General features: G+C 43.5%; 1 protein-coding gene across 6 annotated transcripts in view; it reads right to left on the reverse strand.

Moving 5' to 3' along the window:
* Positions 1–25767, reverse strand: part of JPH1 (junctophilin 1) — a 91572-nt gene that overhangs the window by 19291 nt on the left and 46514 nt on the right. For 5 of the 6 annotated variants that reach the window (XM_055546291.1, XM_055546288.1, XM_055546290.1 and 2 more), the window contains exon 3: positions 1–119. In XM_055546291.1, the coding sequence (XP_055402266.1) occupies positions 1–119 (119 nt within the window). The other variant, XM_055546293.1, reaches the window with a different exon arrangement.

Genomic DNA, 25767 nt, shown 5'->3' on the forward strand with positions numbered 1-25767 from the left:
CTGGCTGGTAGAAGTCAGGCGACAGCTCTCGGGCCACAGCTCTCGCGATGTCACACTCCTGGCGGGCGGCCAGCGCGGCCTGGTCTGCTGCGTCGGCTTTGGCTCTTGCGTGGGCGGTCCTGCAGAAGCACAGAGGGTTGGTCAGCAAGTGTGCTGCTGCTGCTGCTAAGTCGCTTCAGTCGTGTCCGACTCTGTGTGACCTTATAGACAGCAGCCCACCAGGCTCCCCTGTCCCTGGGATTCTCCAGGCAACAACACTGGAGTGGGTTGCCATTTCCTTCTCCAATGCATGAAAGTGAAAAGTGAAAGTGAAGTCGCTCAGTCGTGTCCGACTCTTAGCGACCCCATGGTCGTGGGACCATGGCCCACCAGGGTCCTCCGTCCATGGGATTTTCCAGGCAAGAGTACTGGAGTGGGGTGCCACTGCCTTCTCCGCAGCAAGGGTGGCACCCTGGTAATTATACAGGACCTGCAAAAATGGTCTATGGGGAAGGCGGGGAGGGGAAGAAATGCTCAAAGTGACCCTGGCCCCACACCTGCCACAGAAAAGTTCTGCACTCATTTCGCTGTAAGACGTCAATGATAAAAAAGGCGGATGAACACCTGTGAGTTGCCTTGATCTTTCTTGCAAGGTTGAAGAATGTACATGGAAGTTATGCACAGCTTTAAAGCAAAGCTTACTGTTCAAAACGTACAGGATCAAATCCCCTATTGAGTTTGGCTGGGGGTGCGGTTCTCCTTTTCTGTCCCCCAACCATAGAGAACAGGACTGGATCATGCAAATTAGTATAGAGCCCATAGATTTCATTTCTCTGGTAGAGTCAATATAAGGATTTGAGTAAGAAAGATCTGCCCAGTGGTGTGCTAGTAAAGAAGCTCTCTGGGGAACAACAAAAAAAATAGTAAAACTCTGATCTGTAGCATCGACTGACTGCTTTTTTTAGAAATATTTTTTTGTTTGTTTGTTTTTCGGCCATGCTACACACCATGTGGGATCTTAGCTCCCAGACCCGAGATTGAACTTGAGCCCCCTGCACTGGAAGTGAGGAGTCTTAACCACCGGCCCATCAGGGAAGTGCCTGCACTGGCTGATTTCTGTTGTGTACTGAAGACATGCTCCCAGCACGGCCAGCTCACGCTACCAGTGTGATTTGCTGAATGTGTAGTTGGGAGCAGACCTATACCGTGGGCTCCCCTCTGGGTCTGCTGGGAGAATGTGCCCAGGATGGTTCCAAGAAGTCCATTTAGTTGCTCTTTAAGCACATTTCTTGTGTGAAACAAAAAAGGAGGAGAGAAGTGGAGCTGCAGAGGAGGAAAGGGGTCTCTTTCAGTCTACCACATTCTCCTTGGCCCAATTCCTTACCCACTGAAACCTCTGCTCTTTCTAGAGGACTAGGGCTGGGAGGAAGGAAGCAGGAGTGAGACTGGGCCTCCCTATGGCAAGACTCATGGAGACTGACATCTGCCTGCCCAAGAAGAGGGGCTTGGAGGCTGCGACTGGGTCATCCACTTCTGAAGGAGAAGATCTTGTCCAACTGGTATTCAGATGACGACCCTGCGCACCTACTTCTTATAATTTTATAAACTTCCTATTTTCTTTTATTAGTGCTAGGCAGGGCTATAGTAACTAGTAGTAAAAGCTTAGGAAGAGTTTAAAAGAGGTGACAGCACTCATTTCAGAGAGAGCAGGAGAGGAAATGTTGGGAAATGGCATTGTGCCCTAGCTCGGGAGGACAGGGTCTGATCTGAGGATCTGGGGCTAAATGCCGGAGGCCCCATTCTCCAATGACCTCTAACTCTCTGCTCGCACCCTGTGCTCTCAGGCAGGGGCCCCCTTCACTCCTACTTAGGACCTAGCTGAGCTTGGAGGCTTGCTGTACTATAATGTTAAGTGTCAGGAGATTTTTATTTTAGGGATTTTTTTTTTCTTAGTTTTGGTCCTCTACTATATTCCCACCCCTTCGTGGATCACAGCCTTGTCGTGGGGAAGGGGCTTGTGTAACTCAATGAAGCTATGAGGCATGCTGTGCAGAGCCACCCAAGATGGAGGGGTCATAGTGAAGAGTTCTGACAGCATGTGGTCTACTGGAGGAGGGAATGACAACCTACTCTAGTATTCTTGCCTGGAGAACGCCATGGACAGGAGGAAAATGCAAGAAGATAAGACACCAGATGATAAGCCTCCAGGTTGGAAAGTGTCCAATATGTTACAGGGGAAGAATGGAGGGCAATTACTAATAGCTTCAGTAAGAATGAATCGGCTGGGCCAAAATGGAAATGACACTCAGCTGTGGATGTGTCTGGTGGTGAAAGTAAAGTCTGATGCTGTGAAGAGCAATATCGCATAGGAACCTGGAATGGTAGGTCCATGAATCAAGGTAAATTGGACATGGTCAAGCAGTAGATGGCAAAGATTGAACATTGACATCTTAGGAATCAGTGAACTAACATGGACAGGAATGGGTGAATTTAATTCAGATGACCATTATATCTACTTCTGTGATGGAGAATTCCTTAGAAGAAATGGCTTCAAGCTAGGCTTCAGCAGTGTTTGAACAGAGAACTTCCAAATGTACAACCTGGTTTTCAAAGAGGCAGAGGAACCACAAAATCAAACTGCCAACTTTCAGTGGATCATGGAGAAAGCAAAGGAGTTTCAGAAAAAATTTATTTCTGCTTTATTGACTACACTAAAGGCTTTGACTGTGTAGACCATAACAAACTGCAGAAAACTCTTTAAGAGATATGAGTATATGACTTTATCTGTCTCCTGAGAAACTTGTAAGCAGGTCAAAAAGCAACAGTAAGAACCAGACATGGAACAATGGACTAGTTCAAAATTGGGAAAGGAGTATGACAAGGCTGTATACCATTATGTCACCCTGCTTATTTAACTTATATGCAGAGTATATAATACAAAATGCCAAGCTGGATGAATCACACGCTGGAATCCAGACTGCCAGGAGAAATATCAACAACCTCAGATATGCAGATGATACCACTCTAATGGCAGAAGTGAAGAGGAATTAAGAACCTCTTGATAAGGGTGAAAAAGAAAGTGAAAAAGCTGGCCCGAAACTCACCATTAAAAGACCAAGATCCTGACATCAGGTCCCATCACTTCATGGCAAACAGAAGGAGAAAAAGTGGAAGCAGTGACAGATTTTCTTTTCTTGGGCTCCAAAACCACTGTGGACTGTGACTGCAGCCATGAAATTAAAAGATGGTTGCTCCTTGGAAGGAAAGCTATGAAAAACCTAGACAGTGTATTATAAGGCAGAGATATCACTTTGCTGACAGAGGTCTGTATAGTCAAAGCTATGGTTTTTCAGTAGTCGTGCACAGATGTGAGAGTTGGACCATAAAGAAAGTTGAGTGTCAAACTGATGCTTTAAACTGTGGTGCTGGAGAAGACTCTTAAGACTTAAGGACTGTAAGGAGATCACACCAGTCAACCCTGAATATTCACTGGAAACACTATTGCTGAGGCTGAAGCACCAATATTTTGGCCAACTGATGGGAAGAGCCGACTCATTGGAAAAGACCCTGATGCTGGGAAAGACTGAGGGCAAGAGGAGGAGACAGGGGCAGCAGAGGATGAAGATGGTTGGATAGCATCACCAACTCAATGGACATGAGTTTGAGCAAACTCCAGGAGACAGTGCAGGACAGAGGAGCCTGTTGTGCTGTACAGTCCATGGGTTGCAAAGAGTCGGGCATGACTTAAGGACTAAATAACAGCAACACTATATTCCCAAGGCACAGAACACTGCTTGACACATAGTATTTATTGAAGGATCATTTCATAAATAAAAGAATGAAGGATGTTAGGAACAGCTGGGCAGTCACTTAAAAATGAATGGACTGACAAAACTACAGATCAGCAGTTTCCAAGGGTTCATGGTGAAAGCAGGTGAGGGATGAACAAGTGGATCACAAGGAATATTTAGGGGCTGAAACTATTCTGGATAATCCTCTAATGGGGGGGACATGACATCATGTTCTTGTCATAACCCACTGAACTGTACAAAGAGTGAACCATATAGTACGGACTTTTAGTTAATACTAACATATCCACATGGGTTCCTCAATTGTATCAAATGTACCCACTACTGCAAGATGTTAATAACAAGGGGAACTGGGTGTGGATGTGGGCAGAGGAGGTATACAGAAACTCTGTACTTCCTGCTCAATTTTTTCTGTATACTTAAAACTGCTCTAAAAAATAAAGTGTATGAATTAAAATTGAATAAATCAAATTCATCAGAATTATTATTTATGAATTACAGAGGGTATTTTATATGATCCCTGTTGATAGGGTATGGAGACAAGATCAAGAGGGTTAGAACATATTCCTAAAAACCCCCCGAGGAAGCCACCACTGATGAGGCTTTAGTTTCATGTATTGGGCCTGAGACTCAGTGGATGCCCTCTCTTATGCTCTCTCAGTTTCTCAGAATCTCAACTCTTTTTTGTCCCCAGAATTATTTTCCATTTTATCTGCTATACTTAGCTCGAGCCTAATTATGTCTAGGTACCATAATTAATGAAGCCACAAGAGTACAGTTATCCTGCCCTATAATAAAATCTGCTAGCCTTTCAATGATAAACCTACAAAATTCAAGTACTATTTATTCTGACTCAATCACAACCCACCACCATGGAGTGAAATTGGTGGAAGTATTTCCACCACTTCTGACAGCAAGCTAAACTGGAAAACAGACAAACACAGCTTAACCCTTCTTCAAATATATTTTGGAAGCACTGCATCAGTGAAGCCTTAACCCTTTACTACTTGTTCTTTTCTGCAAGATCAGACAAAGGTGGCAGGGGCACTTTTCCACTGAGTGCCTCCCTGTGTCAGTGCTTCTGCACGACTGCCATGATGGTCAAAACCATAGTCAAGCCTGAAGCCAAGTGTGTGCCCAGGAGTTTCTGGTAATCCTGGACCTGATAACAAGAAATGGAAGAGAGGGACTTCCCTGGTGGTCCAGTGGTTAAGAATCCACCTGCCAATGCAGGGGACACGGGTTCAATCCCTGGTCTGGGAAGATCCTACATGCCGCGAGCAACTAAGCCCATGCATGACAACTACCGTGTGCCTGGAGCCCGTGCTCTGCAACAGGAGAAGCCACCGCGCACTGCACTGTAATGAAGAACAGCCCCCACCCCCACTGCAATTAGAGAAAGCCCACACACAGCAACAAAGACCCAGCTTAGCCAAAAATAAATAAATAATTTTTAAAAAGTAGAAGAGAACAGGAAGCCATCTGAGTTTGCTGTCATCAAAAGTGCTGTGGGGTCGGGCCACTGATACATCTTGATTTTGTCCAGGGAAAAATCTGGGCTTGACCCCGGTTCGTGTGACTTATGTGTTCCAATCCCAGGCTCAGTTCTCGAGCAACGCACAATCCCTTTAGTCAATAAGAGATGCCCAAATGCCATCATTCGTGGGTCAGTGGTGGGGGGTTGGTGGTGGGCAAGAAGACAGGTGGAAACTACTCAAAGTGGATGCCCGGCTGCTTCCAGATGGCTGTTCACGTGAAACACATACAAAGAAGGAGCGCTCACACGTGCCCAAGAAGATTTTGTTTACTCCAAAGACTGCTGACACCCATCAATCTTCAGACCCTCAGGAATCTCCTAATACCATCATCATCATCTATACTTTCTCATATCAAATGCAGCAGAAAGTAAGGGGAAAACACCATCTTTCAGGCATCAGTGGCTGGCTGACTTTCAGGGTCCTACTTTTACCAATAAACCAGTTTTAACATGTAGAGAGTTACTATTTTGGGGTAAATAGCTACGGAGAGTTCTGGGTCACTGGCTAAGCTGGTACAGCAGGTAAGTGACCCTCACCCAGACATAAGCCCTGCAAAGGTCACTTGCGAACAGCCCAAACAGCAACAGTGGAAGTTCTGAATGTCAGGCATCATTGCACTCAAACCTTCATTACAACTTGTTGCTTTCCAATCAGTAGTAGTGTTAGTCGCTCAGTCATGTCCGACTCTTCGTGACCCCACAGATTACAGTCAACCAGGCTCATGGAATTCTCCAGGCAATACTGGAGTGGGTTGCCATTTCCTTTTCCAGGGGATCTTCAGGGATCGAACCTGAGTCTCCTGCACTCGCAGGTGGATTCTTTACCATCTCAGCCACCAGGGAATTTGATGAGAATTTTTTTTTCTTTAGAGACTAAAATACATGTTTCATGAACTCTCAGAAACACCTTACTCAGAACAAAACAATCTGGCTTTCTCAGTTTTTCTTAAACATTATAATGTTTTTACAAAAAAAGAAAAGCACATAATACATGGAACACGCTCAGCACATACCTACTACTAAGGTACACGCAGGTCCCTCAGACAACTGTTCCAACTTGTTTCCATATTTTATGCACCTATTCGTAGCAGATAAAGATTTTAATCTAGAATGAACCAGAATTTGGCTAAAGGTAAAACTGTATACAATGTTTATAATTTTCTATTTCTACTGTTTATATTTTCTTCCCAACAAAAAACTGCTTTGAGAAAAACATGCTGATTTTGATGTGTCTTAAAATTTGTTATGTTCAAAGTGAAGTTGCCTGATCTGACTCTGAAAATTTGATGGCAGAGGCTGTCATTGATTGGTTCAGGAGCTACACATGTAATCTGCTTTGATTTCCATATACTTACAGGAAATTATTAGCAACATTTAAAAACCACAGTAATCGAGGGACTTCTCTGGTGGCCCAGTGGTTAGGAGACACTGCCAGTGCAGGAGACAGGGGTTCAATCCCTGGTCTGGGAACTAAGATCCACATGCCATGGGGCAACTAAGCCCGTGCATCACAACTACTGAGCCCATACACCCTAGAGTCCAAGCTCTGTGACAAGAGGAGCTGCTGCAATGAGAAGCCTGCATGCCGCTACTAGAGAGCTGCCACTGCTCTCCACAACTAGAGAAAACCTGCAGCAATGAAGACTCTGTGCACCTCAACAAAGACCCAGTACAGCCAAAAATTTTTTTTAATGTAAAAAAAAAAAAAAAAAAGCAATGGTGCATAAGACTCCAGCTCTTAGATAATGGCAACTCTATTTTTCCAGCTGCTCAGCCCCAGACCCTGTAAATCATCCCTGTTGCCTCCCTTTCTCTCACAGGCCACATCCACGGTCAGCAAAGGCGGCTGGCAGGACCTTCAACACACGCCTGACCCCAGCACATCTCCTTTTGTCACTCCTCCTGACCGGGTCACATCTCACTGGTTCCTGCAAAGGCAGAATTGATCTCCCTGCGTCTGTCCATGCAGTCCACCATTGCACTTCCCTTTTGGCTCCCTTGAAACTGCCTAACAATAACCACCAGTCTTTCCTGGATTATGGTATCACGTTCAGGAAAATGCCAACAAATGACCTGTTAGCCTTCCTTTTGGGCTGTGACATTATTCACTTATGAGAGCTAGCCTTGCAAAATCCAGTTACTCTGTGTATACAGTGGTAGTTCTAAAGAAATTAGTGTGTTAAGCAAGGAATACTCTTAACATGAACAAGAAATTGGTGTTTCCACAGCTCTCAGCTAAAAAGCAAAGGCGTGATGTCTAAGTTCCTGTATCTGAAAGAAACTGCTTTCTCAGTATCGATGTGCTTCTCCACTCAGACCAACTCGATGGGATGCAGCATATACGCCTGCTAAGGCACAGGTGGGGCCCTGAGCTGCCCCTCATGACTTTTAACTTCCAGTCTTTCACACACAGACCTATTCACTGGCATAGCTGCTGATGATTTTAATCTGTAACAGGCAGAGAGTCAGCAAAAGCGCCTCAGTAAATTTGGTTTGGAAAAACTACTTCTGACGAGTTCCATCTTTACACTCATTAGTTTTTGAATGTTAATGTTTCCTTCCCAAGTTGCTTTTTTCTTTTGTAAAAGGCAGGACCAGGAACAGTCACTTCAAAACTGTGTTCTTAGGTCCTGGTTTAGAACAAGTGACAGCATCAGCAAATAGCTGTCTCTTTTGCCAGGGCGGTTCATTGCTTCCTTTTCTAAAGGCATTATCAAGTTATATAGACATAAAATGTAGCTTAAGGGGTGTGCTATCCCCATTGAAATGTGGCTTTGATGTTTCAAGGGCCCAAAGTCTTGCAGAGGTATGACGACATGGGCTTTGAAAGCGTGGGTAGCCAGAGACCTGGCTGAGGCCAATCTAGTCACAGATGGTTCCTGTCCATGAGATCAGAAGTTTTAAACCACATTACATTAGTGGCCTTAGAGATGCCTCCACAGAAGCATAATTCATATCAAGCCTTGGCCTTTTATCCAGCGGAGATAGGAGGATGAACCAAGAGAGTCTATGAACCAAGATTCATACGAAGAATGTGAAATATTGTCCATTATGTGTATTACTGTCATGTTCATAAAGATCTAGGCAATATATTTCCTCTTAAATTTAGTGCCAGGAAAAGTCTGGTCTGATGACATGCTGGTGTGCTTCCTTGCATCATACAATGAGAACCACATTATTTATTGTTTCTCTTTTTGTTACAGCTACTGGGAAACCTGGAATAAAATTACTGTCAATCTATGTGCATGGTTATCTCCTCTAACAACATGGCTTAACATTCCCTGGTGTCAGGAATGCTCTTATGTATGTGACTTATAATGCCCTGCAAATCCTTTTTGGAGACTGGCCGGATATTGAAGAAAGATTACAGGATCAATAAGCTCTTATTATATTAAGTTTTCTGAACTCCAGTTCCTGACAGTGTGTGAATGCTTAGGGACATATGTGATTTACTTGGGGACAGAATAGCCAACCATGCAGTTTTCTTTATATATATTTTTTCTATATCCAGAACATTTTCAAGCTTGGAAAATGAGTCTTCATTCTTAAGTACATTACAGGCTCTATTCCCTAACATTTTATCAAACTTAATAAGCTTAAAGGTTATAGTCTCCGGACAGGCCAGGCCAAAAGCACATTTCTAATCCTCAGCTGGAATAAGCTAAATAATTGGCTATCTTCTACTTTATTCTGGGTTTTATAAAATTTATCTAAAATTTACCTTGCTGTGTAATTTACACATTAAGACAAATCTGGTATAAAAACAAATTTAAGGGATATTTTATTCTTGAAATAATGTTTAGAGAAAAGTCCTTTTAATGAGCGTTATTCTACAGTTCAAACACATTACAGTAAATAAGACTAAAACTTCATTTTATGGGAGAAAATATTTGCTGATCATTTATCTGATACTTGGATAGTATCCAGAATATATAAAGAACTCTTACCACTTATATAATAAGAACAACAATTAAAAAATGGGCAAAGGACCTGAAGAGACATTTCTGCAAAGATACACAAATGGCCAGTAAGCACATGAACAGGTGTTCAACAACACTAATCATAAGGGAGATATAAATCAAAACCACAATGAGATACTACCTCATACCCACTAGGATGGCTACTATTGAAAAAAAGCCACTCAAGGTAACAAGTATTGGCAGGGAAGTAGAGAACTTATAAACCTGGCACACTGCTGGTGGGGACTCAGGATGGTGCAACTGCTGTAGAAACAGTATGGTGGGTCCCCCCACAATGAAAAATGCAACTGCCATGTGATCCACCAATTCAACTTCTTGGTATATACCACCCCAGATTGAAAGCAGGGTCTCAGAGAGATATCTGTACATCCATATTCACAGGGGCATTATTCACAACAGCCAAAAGGTAGAAACAACCCAAGGGTGCCTCTATGAAAGAAGGGATAATTGAAACACAGCCCAATTGCACATGGAACATAAAGTGTGTGGGCTCAGTCATGTCCGACTCTTTGTGACCCCCTGGACTGCAGCCTGCCAGGATCCTCTGTCTATGGAATTTTCCAGCCAAGATTATTGGAGTGGGTTGCCACTTCCTACTCCAGAGGATCTTCCTGACCCAGGGATCAAACCCAAGTCTCCTGCACTGGTAGGTGGATTCTTTACCACTGAGCCACCTGGAAAGTCCACATGGAATGTTGCTTGTGTGTGTGTGTGTGTGTGTTGCCTATGTGTGTTAGTCACTCAGTCGTGTCTGACTCTTTGCCATCTCATGGATTGTAGCCTGCCAGGCTCCTCTGTCCATGGGATACTCCTGGCAAGAATATTGGAGTGGGTTGTCAGAATGTCAACCTTAAAAAGGAAGGGATTTCTGAGTATGCTATATCATGGATGAACCTTCCATGGAACTTAATGCTAAATGAAATAAGCTAGTCACAAGAGGACAAACTTTGTATGAGTCCATTCCCGGGAGGAACCTAGAAGAGTCAACCTCCTAGAGTCACAAAGTAGAAGGGTGGTCGCCAGAGCCTGGAGGAGGGAGAACTGGGTGTTTTTATTTAATGGGTAGAGTTTAGTTCTGGAAAATGAAAAAGTTCTGGAGATTGGCTGCATAGCAATGTGAATGCACTTAACACAGCTGAACTGTACATGCAAAAATGGTTAAGATGGTAAATTTTATGCTATGTGTATTTTACAATGAAAAAAAAATCACCCATGAATAAGTATTTCCAGAACATTCTATGTATCCAGAGGAAGTGAGAAGAAAAGACCAAAGGTTGGGTCATCAGGCAAGATATTGCTTCACTAATACTGGCCGGGGCAAGCTAGGGAAGCTATGTCAAGTGAGGGGAATGGTGCTAAGAAAAGGAAGAGCCAAAGGATCTTTAAGGGAAGAAGTGTCAGAACTTTGAAACATGCAGGCAGCCTCCATATTTGTTTTGCTAGCTCTTACCATAAAGCCTGGCACACCAGCTATCCTCAAATATTGGTGGAATAAATAAATAGGTAAAGGGACGTCCCTGATGGTCTAGTGGTTAAGAATCTGTCTTGCAATGCAGACTTCAGGGGACTCGGGTTTGATCCTTGGGCTTCACTGGTGGCTCAGATGGTCAAGATGTGCCTGCAATGCGGGAGACCTGGGTTTGATCCCTAGCTGGGAAGATCCCCTGGAGAAGGAAATGGCAACCCACTCTAGTATTCTTGCCTGGAGAATCCTATGGACATTCATGTCAATGTATGGCAAAACCACTACAATACTGTAAAGTAATTAGCCTCAATTAAAAAAAAAAAAAAGAATCCTATGGACAGAGGAGCCTAGAGGGCTACAGTCCGTAGTGTCACGAAGAGTCGGACACACTTCCAACTAACACTTTCACTTTCACAGGGAACTAAGGTCCGACATGCCACAGAGCAACTAAGCCCACACACCAGAACTAGAGAGTCCATGGGCTGCAATGGCAGATCCCACATGTTGCAACTAAGACCTGAGACAGCTAAATAAATATATAAATACTTTAAAAAATAAATAAAATAGGTAAGAAAGAGAGAAACCTAAAAGATAACCCCAAGGTTTCCAACTTGGTATGCAGATGAACAGCTTTGCTATACCGAGACGTTGTATAGGTGGGAAGGATGGACAGTTTGAAAGGGGATACATTCAAGCAGGATTTTACACGACCTAAGCATTTCAAGCTGGAAATGAAGGCTGCAATGCAAAGTTAAGGGTCAAGGTGAGCAATGTGGGTCATGTGATCACAGATGGTGGAGGAATCCATCAAATGAGTATGTCAAAAAAGCAAAGAACCAAGGATGGAGACAAAATGTCCCAGGGACCTAATGGAGGAAATGAAGTGAGAGGCAGTGGTGTCCAGGTAGAAGGTGAACTTCCAATGGAACCTTTCAAATTTCCTGTTCTTGGGTAAGACCTGTGCTCCTCTTAGGAATGAAGTGGGCCACATCTGAATTTGTCTGAGGCAGCTGCACTGGCTGGCTGATTTGGACGCAGCTGAAATGGGCCAGCATGGTTTAGAGTCTGAGAAAGGGGTCGTCTGTCAACCTTGCTCTGTGCTGGAGAAAGGTGATGGTAGGTTTGTTGAGAACCTCTGAGACAGCAGTTCCAACAGGAAGGTCAGGGGACATTCTGGGTGCCCCAGCAGTTAAGACTCTGAGCTTCCACTCCAAGTGGTGTAGGTTTGAACCCTGGTCGGGGAACCAAGATCCCACCATGTGGTCAAAAAAAAAGTTTTAACAAGAAGACCACTGCAGAAACCAGTCCAAAGAGGGTCGGTGAGGAAGGAAGAGAGGGAGTAGAGGAAGCAGGTGTGAGCCACATGCTGGTGACTTCTGACCCAGAAAGGAAGAGGAAATTTGGACAGTAACCAGGGGGATTAGCTGGGCTAAAGGAAAAGGCACTTTACTTGTATCCATGACAGCAGATCCTGTTGGAAGGCGGGAAGAAAGATTCTCAGAGAACAGGAGAAAATGAAGAGGCTCTGAGAAGGTGACAACTGTTGGAGTCGGGTCTTAGATGAAGAAAAATAAAAGAAACAGGAAAAAAAATGATGGGTTGATTCAATGTTTTAAAATTATTGAAAGGATCCTAAGCTTGCAACCTGATCCAGTATTCCTGCCTAGAAAACTCCATGGACAGAGGAGCCTGGCAGGGGAGTGTATGGAGTGGCAAAGAGTCGCACATGACTGAGCACAGCACACAGCACAGCAAACCTGAAAGGGACAGAGAGTGTGGACTCTGGAAGCCAGACAGACCTGGGCTTAAACCCACTGATCACATCCTAGCTGCGTCACTTGTGCCTCACTTTTCTTACCTGTATAATGGCAATGATATTACCTTGTACAGTTGCTAGGGTCAGAACTGAGTTCTATGAAGTACTGAGGACTAATGCAGAGAGGGTATTTAGTTGATAAATGGCCACTATTAGTCTCTGCCTGAAATGTAGGGCTGGTAGGGAAAATCTGGGTGCTTAAAGATTTGGAATCAGCATTGTACTAAAGTTCTAAGCAAGGAAAACGAATTGCGACATAGGACTGGGAGGACCTGATTTTAGGCTGACATGGCTTTGCATCTCTCTCTGGCAGGGGTCTCTTTTCTAGGAGAAGCAGAGAAGCAAGAAGGGGGCCCTTGATGCAAAGCAGAGACCTGAGCAAGGAGGATGGAGATGAACCCACGTCAGAGCTCTGGGAAGAGGGGAAAGGCGCACTGCCAGTGGGAGACTCTGGAATACAGAGGGTTAAGTTAGGGACCACTGACCAGTGTGACGGCAACCAGAAAACTGTGAAGTCATGTACATGCGGACTATTGTGACAGTTTTAGGTGCTTTTTAGTTGCTTAAAATAAGGCTTCTTTCCTATGGCCGATTTCATAGAAATGGCCTTATTTTGATTAAATCTCACTAAAGTTATCAGGCCTTTGGTCACAAAAGGTGGGTCAAACTATTTCAAAACGGATGCATATTCAGTAAAATGAAATCAGATATAATTATGACCACATTTCTTTTTAGTGTTGTAATAGAAACATCTGGGTGTGCCTAAAAAGAACTCCAAAACCTTCAGGATCTGAGCAGACCCTGTGGGCAGTGATGAGAACTGTCAGGTCAAGGCTGTTTGCATTTCCACGTCAGTGTTGTTATGCTTTTTGTCCTTTACCAATGGTCACTGTGGTGACAGATTAAAAGTATGACTAAGAATTAGAGCAATGTAAGGCTATCTAGTGGTCGAAGCACACGCTGGCAGCTAGCAGTGTTCAGCCGACTGACTGATGGACCCCACTGCAGGGTCACGGGCAGACCTAATTTCCTCTTCCCCGGGGCAGACGCCCACTGGGTGTGCGCTTGCTGGTGGTAACATGATCCCATTTCATAAATACTTAATCACCAAAAAAAAAAAAAAAGGCAAACATTATTCATGCCTTTAAAATGACACAAACCAGAACTTTTAGTTGAAACACAGTCTCTTAAGTAGTCAGATATTCATTTTGTAAATTACCTAAAATGGCTCTCTAAAGATCCCAAATCAACCAGTTACACTTTGATCTGTCTAGACCTTCCAAGATAGTGACCAGTAAAGGCCTCGGCTCCTCTGCTGGGCATGGGATGCTGAATATGAACTTGCTTGGGACTGGCTCCGCAAGCCACTCTGCATCTGAAGTTCTATCACATTCAAAATATGGGTTTGGAAGTTTTTGGGTTTAGGACACCACTGCTTTTCGAGGAATGACAAATAGGAGTATAGTTATTCTCTCAGCAAACCATTTAACAAATATTCCTAGTAGGAATATTTCCTAGTAGGAATATTTCCTTGTAGGAACGTTCGTAGGAACTGTAATTCAGTGACTCCACTGATGTCACACCTAATCTGTGACAAGGACACATTCCATAGTTCCATTTTTAAAATGATACAAATGACTTATCTACAGAACAGAAACAGAGTTACAGATGTCGACAACAAGTGGAGGGTTACCCCAGTAAGGTGGGGAGAGGGGTAAACTGGAAGCTGGGATGCATATACACTACAGTGTACAGAACAATAACCAATAAGCACTTGCTGTATGTAACAAATGTGCTCCCAGTCACTGCTGTGTCTGACTCTTTGTGATCCCATGCACTGTAGCTTGCCAGACTCCTCTGTTGGAGAGGGTTTCCATTTTCTCCTCTAGGGATCTTCCCAAACCAGGGACCAAACCCATGTCTCCTGTCTCGGCAGGTGGATTCTTTACCACTGAGCCACCCGGGAAGCCACGGGGAACTCTATATGATACCCTGTAATGGCCAATATGGGAAAAGAATCTCAAAAAGAGTGGATATATGTGTAACTGATTCACTGTGCTGCACACATGAAACTAACACATTATAAATCAACTCTACTCCAATAAAATTTTTTTTAAAAAGAGAAACAAAGTCCTTGACTGCTTTCACTTCAAATTTTCAGTCTTTTGTTGCAACAGATATTGGGGACACTAATGTAATGAGCACAAAGGATTTACTTGCCTTACGTTAACCTTCTAGTTTTGAGGAGATGACTCTCGACAGTTGTGCTTTGCCAGACAGATTAAAAACCACAATTAGAACTGGAAGGGCCTCGGAGAGCCCACGAAGTCTTTCCCCTGTGGTCAGACACTGACTCTCCCTTCTGTAGGAATTTAAAACTCAGAGAGACCAAGCAACAAACTCAAAGTCACACAGCAATCCAGTGGGATGACCAGGCAGACGCCAGGTCTCCAAAGGTTTAGGGCAAAGCTGGTAGCTATGCTGTGAAGAGAGACTTCTGTACTGCTGTCTACAGATCTTATTGTAGCAAATGTCCATGATCTATTTCTTCTTCAAGTTATAAATGTCTCTTTCTGCTATAAATATTCCTTCATACCCACAGTTCTTATAGTCATGCTTTCTCTTTACTGAGTATACTGCCCTCTTTATTTCTTTATTATCTTTAATATTAATAGATTTTTGACTTGTACTAAAAAATGCAGATGAGGTGCTTTCTTCTCTTACATATTTTTTAAACCAGTTTTGGCTGACTTTCAAGTGAAATGCAGCTTAGAAAACATCTTACTAAAGACTAGGGGGAAAAAATTGGTTTTCATCAAGGTTATTCTTCAGTAGGAACATTTTAGGTGGTGTTAAAAATACTGCAGATTCATCTAACTCATAGTTGCCTTCTCCAAACCACCAAATTAGTAATTAACGCCTCCAAGTTTAAAAGGAAATATCAGAAGATCATCTAGCTCCTCCTGAATTCTTGAAAAGTTTTCTTTTTCTTTTTTTCCCTCGTGGGAATCTTAAAAAAAAATGTGATTTTATCTGTTTTTAAGTATTTGGCTGTGTTCAACCAAGAACAGGAAACTTTCATCCCATACTCAATGGATAAGATAATAGCTTACTTACCCTAGGACACTGAGAAAAATGGTGGCTGGAACAAATATATGAACTAGGATGGTTGCTTTTCTGCTCAGTACCTGTAAATAACACTTGGTATAATTTGGACTGGGTTGGGGTGGGGTGGGGCAAAGGCGGTTTTGAAGATGAACACATGTATGTTGAGACAAAAAGAACTGTGTGCTTCTCCTTCATTAGAGACGGTGGTGGAAATGCAAGGCAGAATTCAAACAAATTAAGTAAAAGGGTCATGTTAAATTCTGGCTCAAATAACAGGAATCTTTTCCTTCATTCTTGATAGACTGTCAGTGAGTTGCCTCAATAAAACATCCTTGTGGGACTTATAGTACTTGGATTATTCTTGACCAAGAGCCTGCTGTTGGCTTGAGTTTCTGCTCTAGACACTTTCTGATGAACTTTTAACCTTTACTTTTCTTTATAGTGGGATTAATGGACTACAGGGCCTGGGAGGCAATGCCATGCAGGTCGGTGGGATGGATGAACCGCTGTCACTGGGGAATGTGGGGCTGCCTTCCTGGATCCATTCCTTAGTGACAGATGCACTGATCCCAACGGAAGTACCCCTCACCCGTCCGAAATTCAGACTGAGTCTCCAGAATTCCAAGCACAGCGGGCACATTGCACATGCTAAGAATGAGGCAGAACATTTAGGCTCTGAGCTCTGTTTGGGGCTTCTCTGGTGGCTCAGATGGTAAAGAATCTGCCTGCAATGTGGGGGATCCAGGTTCGATCCCTGGGTTTAGGAAGATCTCCTGGAGAAGGGAAGGGCTACCTGCTCCAGTTATTCTTGCCTGGAGAATTCCATGGACAGAGGAGCCTGGTGGGCTACAGTTCATGGGGTCACAAAGTCAGATAAGACTGAGCAACTTTCACTTCACTTGGCACTTAGGAAGGGGTTTTCTCTGAGGCTCAAGAATTCAGTCTACTGTCACCTTGTAAAGGAGAAAGCAGACTGAACTCGGGAGGGATAGGGAGAATTACCCACCAAACCCTAAAGTCTGCCCGCCCCCTGGCTGAGAGCGGCCCAGTGTCAGCATGAAGGTCCTGGGCCTTCCCTGCTGCTTCTCAGCTCTGACAGTCGCTGAAAGGCTCCAGGTTTACCTTCCAGAATGGGCTACACTTTCCTGGTCAGACTTCCTGAATGTGCTAAGTGTCAGGCAGTGGGAGGAGGACTGCAGATGGTTCTTTTTTTCCCATTTCAGTAGTTTTAGTAGAATCACAGAATCTACTTAGAATGACAACAGACTTGATGACCGAAGGATGTGCCCTTGTCTTACAGGTGCTAGGGAGTAGAAGCATGAGAAATCCACTTTTACTTGAGGCCGAGAACCTTGGAGCCTTGAGAGACTCTGGAGGACTCTGGTGGAAACCTGTAAAGTACGCTTATAATCCTGGACCCCAATGGACTGTAACGGACACACTGGTGGAGCAGACTTCCCATTTTTCACTCTGCTCTGACATGAATGAGATGGGGCAGGAAATGGAAAAAGCCCTCTTTATAGCTTCATATGCAATCCCTTTGGGCTGACCAGTTGTTACCCTGAAAACGTACAGGACATCAAGGAAAGGGGAGGCTAATGAGAGTTGGTCATCAAATCTGGAGCAAGCCCATCCCGAAGAAGTTGCCATTCTTAGAAGGGCATGGGGATGCCTCTGCACTCCAGTCTCTCCCAACGAAGAACGGGAATGTCTGCAAAGTGTCATCTGTTCCAGAGTAAGGAGGAGAGGTAAGGATTAGCCTCTTTCCATGCAACACAAGGAAGCTTGACGCTGGTGAGTGACTTGCTGCTCCACGACTCTGTTTCTGGGAGCTTTTACTGACAACACTCATGTCCTGCTGTCCCATGTCTTTCTACTGACATGTCTCTGGGTTTCAGATCACGTGTGAATTTGTGCTTTCTAAAATAACTGCTCTTGGCCCGTCTCCTTTCAAGGCTGTCCACATTCTCATTTCATGATCAGCTCCTAATGTCTGCTAAGGCAAACAAAACCTCAGTGTACTCAATGATCTACAAATGTCCACAAATGCCTTCAAATTATTTGCTATTCCAGGCAACACACCCAAGTCTACTTAACTCTAAATTCATTTTTCTTCTCTTACTGATTATATTGTCCATGTCACCATCCTGCTCTGACCCTTCTGTAACTCCGGTGGTGAAATGAAAGCTTTTTTTCCCCCTTCCATTTCTCTCTGGCTGGTGATCACTGTTGGCAACAGTTAATTGTAAATAGGAAACTTCTCTGCAATGTTTTTCTTAGACGTCACAACAGCAGCAGCATAAATGGGTGAGCCTGTACAGCCAGACAAAATAAAAAAGGTTCTCATGCTCAGAGAACAGACTCTGTATGATTTCAATACGTTTAGACCATCAAATTTTGGCAACTGGTCTTATGTCCCTGGATATGTTCCAGGGTCTCCTAGTTTATAGTCTAGGGGAACTTGAGTAGAATTTGTATTTTGCTCTTGTGTGAAAACTGTATAAATCTTAATTATGCTGAATTGGTTCACTGTGCTTTTCAGGTTTCTACTTCTACTTGTCTGTGTGTTCATTCTATTAGTTTTTGAGAGTTTGATATTGAAACTCCAACTAAAAATCTTAACTTATCTACCTTAAAAAACTGTAATATTCTAAAGGAGATCAGCCCTGCGATTTCTTTGGAAGGAATGATGCTAAAGCTGAAACTCCAGTACTTAGGCCACCTCATGCGAAGAGCTGACTCACTGGAAAAGACTCTAATGCTGGGAGGGATTGGGGGCAAGAAGAGAAGGGGACGACAGAGGATGAGATGGCTGGATGGCATCACTGACTCGATGGACGTGAGTCTCAGTGAACTCCGGGAGTTGGTGATGGACAGGGAGGCCTGGTGTGCTGTGATTCATGGGATCGCAAAGAGTCGGACACGACTGAGCGACTGATCTGATCTGATCTGATCTGATATATAGTTGAGCTATATATAACCTTGTTCTATATTTTCCAAGTCTCAGGTAAATGTGATATCATATTTTCATAATTAAAATAATAATAAATTTTTAAAAAGGTTCACATGCTCATCTGAGAGAGAAAGGTTTCTGTTGCCCCCTGAACTCTGAGACACTACAGTAAGTCACCACAGTCACACACTTTCATATGATAAAATAACTTCTTGCTGTTTAATTTTTAAAATATCTCTTCCATAGTGCTGGCATAATTTCAGAAACCAGCTTATCAACCATGGTTCTCAAGGTCTGAAATTTAGATGCTATCAGATGACAAATTCCTCATATCACTAAAAAAGTAGTATTAAACGTCTGCTGGATAGGTTTAACATGGCAGTTAATTTTGGGGGAAGAATAAAAAAAATATGCAAATATGTAACATACATACATTTTAGTTATGTGTATACTGATTGCTGCTGCTGCTACTGCTGCTAAGTTGCTTCAGTCGTGTCCAACTCTGTGCAACCCAATAGACGGCAGCCCACCAGGCTCCCCTGTCCTTGGGATTCTCCAGGCAAGAACACTGGAGTGGGTTGCCATTTCCTACTCCAATGCATGAAAGTGAAAAGTGAAAGTGAAGTCTCTCAGTCATGTCCGACTCTAGCAACCCCATGGACTGCAGTCCACCAGGCTCCTCCGTCCATGGGATTTTCCAGGCAAAAGTACTGGAGTGGGGTGCCATTGCCTTCTCCGATACTGATTGCATGGGCTATCAAATGTCTATCTGCACCAGCAAACATTAACCACTGCTGAGCATCTTTTTTGGCTTGTTCTCAAAGCAAGTATCTATCTAACCGTACTTACTCTCCTACAATGAAATGTGTCTTTCGTGTTGTTCAATCTCAGGGTACATGACAGGTGGAATCAAGAAAGACTAAAAATCAACCAACCAAAAAATTTCAGGAATGAATAACTGAACTGAAATATTTGCTAAAACTCTTGTACTGACCACTATCACTGTTCTGATAAACCAGTAAAGGCAGGGCTGTTCATCATATTTTCAAGTTCTAATTTCATTATGTGCAGCACCAGGCTCAAATAAGACTTCATTATACAATTATTACGTAATTCAATTCATGGGCTAAAAACATCTATGCCTGGAAAACCTAGCTGCAACGGTATTGTCCTTGACTTTTGGTAAGATGTCACTATAGGGGAATTCAGGGACCAGATTTTAATTCTGAAATAATCATATAGCACATTTGGAGCAGCCTTCTGGGCTGCTGAGTGTTTTCATCAGCCCTTTCTTTTGGACTCTGCACACTTACGTTGACCTGAAATTGAAGTTTTGAAGTAGGATCCCAGGGTGTCCCGTCTGCTGTTGTTATCTGAGCCCTCACAATCCATCTCAAAAGCCCATTTTCCCGTCCCTTAGCCATCTCCTGGCAGAGAGCCCCGCGCCCTGCCATTTGCCACTTGTTCTGGTCTATTTTAATTCTGGACAAGCTGTGGTAGTAGGCTATATTTAAATTGGCCTGCTCTGTGCAGAAACATGGCAAATTCACGTGGCACCTTTTCCCTTCTCGACATAATCCAATTGTGCTTTGGCTCCGAACTAGCTGCATGAGTCTGTGTCCTACACATTGGCCTTGCACCCGCGCCCAGCGTCCCAGGTGTTTACCACCAGAAAGGTGCAGGTGAGCGGGGGAACTTCTGGAGGAAGGGAGGAGAGTTGGCCAGGGCCCAAGGAGCAGTCACCCAAAACTCTTAATTGAGACACACGAACAATAATGAAAGAAAAAGGAAAGAGGCCTCCAGCTCCTGCCTGCATGCTCCTGGAATATTTGCAGAATGATTTCTCAAAGGCCAAGCTTCCGATAGGAATTTTTATAAAACAAAATGGATCTACTCAAAGAGCCTTAAGAGAAACTGAGTGCCCATAAAAAGCCAGCTTTCTCAGCTTTTAGGGAAGCCCAGTGGACATTCTAAGAAACACTTGGTTCTAACCTGTCCCTCCTGACTGGCCCCATTCCCATCCTCTGTCAACAGTCTATGCACTTCTGCGCTAGACAGAAGGCGTATGTCCTTACTGGAGCCAAGCTCTTGCTTCAGAGAAGAACAAGCCAGAAAAGCCCCTTAAAAACACTGAAAATTAAATAAAATGTAAAACCTTTCTAGAGAACTGCTCTTGAGGTTCTGTAAACTTTCACAGCTCAAAACTACCCGAAAGCCAGAATCTACTATGAAGACTCTGAAGACAGTTAACTTTTAAGGGAGTATTTTACAAGTCTACGGCATCTGCCTTGAGACCTTAATGTACCAATGCTGTACGAACATACTCATTTTGCTGACAGTGGAATTAAAATCCAGACCAGTTAAAAGAACCTCTTCATCTAGATGGTCTAGGGAGCTCAAGTACAGAACCAGAATTTCTGCCTATTTACTTTTGAGATGTTTACTTTAACCACTTGGGCCATTAGACTTCACCTGTGGTCAGCTGAGACTCTACTTGATTTTTTGCTGAACAAACTTGACTATCCAAGCAGGTAGTAAATAACAGACTAGGCCTCTCGGTTTCTGGAATAAGCAAGAAAAGCGTCTTAGAAATGTCACGTTAAAAAAGCATTCACCCACACAGACTTGTGAATTAATAGGAAACCATTTTTAAACCTCCCTAACAAAGGAGGGGCCCTCTGGTAGACTATTTGGTTACATATAGTCAGGGCTACAAGCTTTCAAATTTATCTACACAGTAGCAAAACAGAGAAGAAGAAAATGGATCAAAACAAGAGATGCTTGTTTTTACTAGAAGGCACAAAAGTGTTACTGAATACCATCATGCTCTTAATATCATGGAAACACAACTCAAAATAAATCCCATATTACCCTGAGTGCTCTAAGCTTCTGGAGAACTAGTTCCCAATTACAATAGACAAAATGCCATTTTCTTTCTCAAATGAATTCCCCCAGGCTCCCTGGTATTCTTTCAGGTAATAAAATAACCTAATATCTTCTTACTTTTTCTCTTTTCCTAAAATACTGTTCAAACTCAGTCTTAAAGGCAATACAACAATGAAAAAAAAAATGTGAGGGACTCTTCACCACAACTACTCAGAATAAATCATGCATTTATGAGTCAGGATCAAGGACCTGCCATGGAAACGCTGCCAAGGGGAGTATAATTTTGGCTATATCACAACAGATAATGGGAGCATAATGTCCCTAAAGGACCCTCAAAGCCTTTAATGTGATGGCTCTTACAGTCATTAGGACTTTCTTCACATAACCAGCTCTCCCTGCTCTGAGAACAGAGGGAAGCAAAAAAGCTCTTTATGAGATACCTTCTTAGGTCAGAATCGAGGCAGGAGAGACCAATCTGGCATTAAAGAAATAGTGTAAATGATTATTAGCACTTCTGAAGACCTCTTTTTAATAACTTTCTAAATATCAATTAGTTATTTTAATAACTTTTATTATATTGTGTGCTTCTCTGTGATTATTACCAACTAACACACACACATATTTATCTCATATACTCCCAGATCACAACGGTGGCGGTGGGTCAGTTGCTCAGTTGTGTCTGATTCTTTTGGGATCCCATGGACTAGAGCCCTCCAGGCTCCTCTGTTCATGCTTCCCTGGTTGGCTCAGCAGTAAAGAATATGCCTATGATGCAGGAGGCCTGGTTCGATCTCTGGGCTTGGAAGATTAGAATATGGATACATTATTTCTAGGAATGAGCGAGTGAAGGGCAAGTTGAGGGGAATTCTACCACATTTCCTAAGGAGCCTGCGAAAGGAATGAACATTAGCAGACAAAACCACAGGTTTGTTAGCTGGGGGGTACACAGGCCAATGTCTGGGTTTGGAGAAGAAGCGGGTGAATGAATGGGACACATCCCAGAAGCATACACCAGCGATGGGCATGCTTCACACCGCCTGGGTGATGGGCTAAAACACTGAGGCTGGGAAGGTGTGAACAGGGTGGTGACCTGTGAACTCTGCCCTCTGTGGCCTGGAAGCCAGCCCCTGCCTTGGGTCATTACACAATTTGATAGGACAACAGACGAAGTGTAGGATCCTCTTAGTTGCTTCAATGACTCATAAGCTACACAATATGACCACTGGGAAAATATAAACATCTGGGAGATATATACTGTATTAAGTTAGGCCAGCCTAACTTACAGGTTTCCCTGGTGGCTCAGATGGTAAAGAATTCACCTGCAGTGCAGGAGGCCTGGGTTCAATCTCCAGGTTGGGAAGATACTCTGGAGGAGGGCCTGGCAACCCACTCCAGTATTCTTGCCTGGAGAATCCCATGGACAGAGGAGCCTGGTGGGCTACATGCAGTCTCAAAGACTCGGACACGACTGAGCGACTTATGCTATGCTATGCTATGCTAAGTCACTTCAGTCATGTCCGACTCTGTGTGACCCCATAGATGGCAGCCCACCAGGCTTCCCCGTCCCTTGGATTCTCCAGGCAAGAACACTGGAGTGGGTTGCCATTTCCTTCTCCAATGCATGAAAGTGAAAAGTGAAAGTGAAGTCGCTCAGTCGTGTCCGACCCTCAGCGACCCCATGGACTGCAGCCTTCCAGGCTCCTCCATCCATGGGATTTTCCAGGCAAGAGTACTGGAGTGGGGTGCCATTGCCTTCTCCGACTGAGCGACTTAGCCTACTAGCAAGTTACAAGTATCGATATGATGAGGGTGATGAGTACTGTTGACATTTACTGAGGGATTTTTTATACTTTAGGTTCAACCTGCATTATCTGTTCCAAGAACTTCCTGTGCAATAGCTCCTGCAACCCCCTGGGGATTACTAGCGAGTTAGTGCTGGGAAGCAATTTGCACCCAAGGCAAGAACTGTACACCCCCCTACCCCATCCCATCTTAATTGAGCCGTAGACTTTTCCTATGATGGTCTTTCTTTTCATTGTCTCTCTGAACACCAGGTTTTTTCTCATGATCTGAATTACTAAAAGATGAACGTTCTCTCCCAATTATGATTAAATTAACATACACATTTCTCATTTGCATGAGTGGATTCGTGTATATAATAACCTTTTAGTGATAAACAGCTCTTGGTTTAAATAAATGTAGAATTGACACTGTTAAGACACAAGTGATTACTAGCTTTCCCTGTGATTTTGCTCCAAGATAAGGGATTTTGTTTTCTAACAACATCTCCCTGGTAAGATACTGAGGTGTTGCTGTCTTTCCCTGGGATTTCAGCGGGTAACACACCCCAACCCCTCAAAGTGGGCACCTCACCCCCACGCTGGTGGCATATGAAGCTCTGTGCCTGCTGGGCCACCACGAGGCCACCTTGTCATCCATCCTGGTCTCTGCTGTCTCCCTCCCCATCTACCACCCTCGACGCATCCTCAGGTGTCTCAGTATTTGTGACAATCTGTTGGCACTTAAAGCCCGAGACCTCCATTGACAGCATACTGTTACAACCACAGCATAAACGTAATCCTTGGATTAAATAGCATAATGGAAACTGCACGGTCTCCCTGGACTTGCTCTATAAATGTAGATGTATTATTTAGGATTCACAGACTTCAAAAGTGCCAAACTAAAAATATCTCTTACATCACACTGGAACACCCTCAAAGTTGAGTTTCTTGCTGTTTGTCTAAGCCCTTCCTATAGTGGTTACAAGCATGAGCTCTCCAATCAGATTGCCTGGATATGAATCAGCTGTCACTGCTTGCCGGCCTGGAATCCAGGGCAAGTTCCCTACACCCTTGGGACATCTTTGTTTCTTCTTACGTAAACCCAGAAGAGTGGTAGAACCAACCTTGCAGAGTTATTATGAGGACTACAGATGATACAGGTAAAGTGCTAAAAACAGAAGATGCAAATAAAGCCGGGCATAGAATATTCAACACCATTATAGATAATATCTATGCATTTAGTTAACTGAATAATTTAAAGAGATATTGTTTCCAAATAAGCAACATATTCAAATGGATCAATAAAATCTAATAAAACTAGGGAAGTCTCCCTCTTCCCTTGTTCCTTACTCACCCTGATATTAATCCAGCAGAGCTAACCAGTGTCAGTGTTTTTTAAAAAGATATTTCTGCAGTTATTTTTAAAGATATACAAGAAAATAGGAATACAAGTTTCTGTTTTCTCCTTTTCTATAAAACAGGAAGCAATATATATATATGTCACTTTCACTTTCATGAAATGTAACCAGAAAGCTGTGACCAAAGCATTAGGTATCATATTGTGCCAAATTACTGCACCCATGACCTTCGTGAGGGTCGACAGCGACTGCAGCTACCCAGGTGAAGCAGGGGGGCTGGGGGTCCTGGTCCCACCTGTGCAATGCTGGGCAGCTTACTTAAAAGTCCTGGAGAAATGGAAGTGGTTGTCAATGTTTGTTATGGGGCTATAATGAGATATGAAAACTTAAGGACACACACACAGCATTATTACCAGTTAGAAGCTACCAGAGCCCATAAGGCCACTCTTTCTACTCTGGAAACACCTGCAGGTGAATGTGCAGAGTATACATCCCTATTCCTGATCCAGTATCGGCCAGCCCAATGACTTTTCTTGTCAAGGGTCACAAAGGTCTACTTTTCCTTGAGGAATCAAGAGCTGGCATGGCCTGTGCTCTGTGTCATAGGTCTGCCTAGTCCAACTTTCCCAACATGGATTGGGTTTCTAGAGTTGCTCTAAACTGTGTCAACAACAGTTTCTCCCTGCATGAGGCTTAAGGTCTGGAGGTAAGTGAGAGGTACACTGGGGAGGAGAAGATGACACAGAGACTCCAGCGGTTTTCACGTCCTCAGAAGCACCAAACGTGTTCAGTCCTCTGAAGCGAAAGTGTTAGTCACTAAATTGTGTCTGACTCTTTTTGACCCCATGGACCATAACCCGCCAGGAATTCTCTGTCCATGGAATTCTCCAGGCAAGAATACTGGGGTGGATTGCCATTTCCTTCTCCAGGGGGTCTTCCCTATCCAGGGACTGAGCCCACGTCTCCTGTGTCTCCTGCATTGGCAGGCGGATTCTTTACCTTCTGAGTGCAAGGCCAATGGTTTATAAATATGATCATAAAGCCCAAACATCTTCTAATTAAACCTGTAATTATTAATTATGATATCAATATATT

Source organism: Bubalus kerabau, chromosome 14 (assembly GCF_029407905.1).
Source record: "Bubalus kerabau isolate K-KA32 ecotype Philippines breed swamp buffalo chromosome 14, PCC_UOA_SB_1v2, whole genome shotgun sequence".
NCBI classification, from domain to species: Eukaryota; Metazoa; Chordata; class Mammalia; order Artiodactyla; family Bovidae; genus Bubalus; species Bubalus kerabau.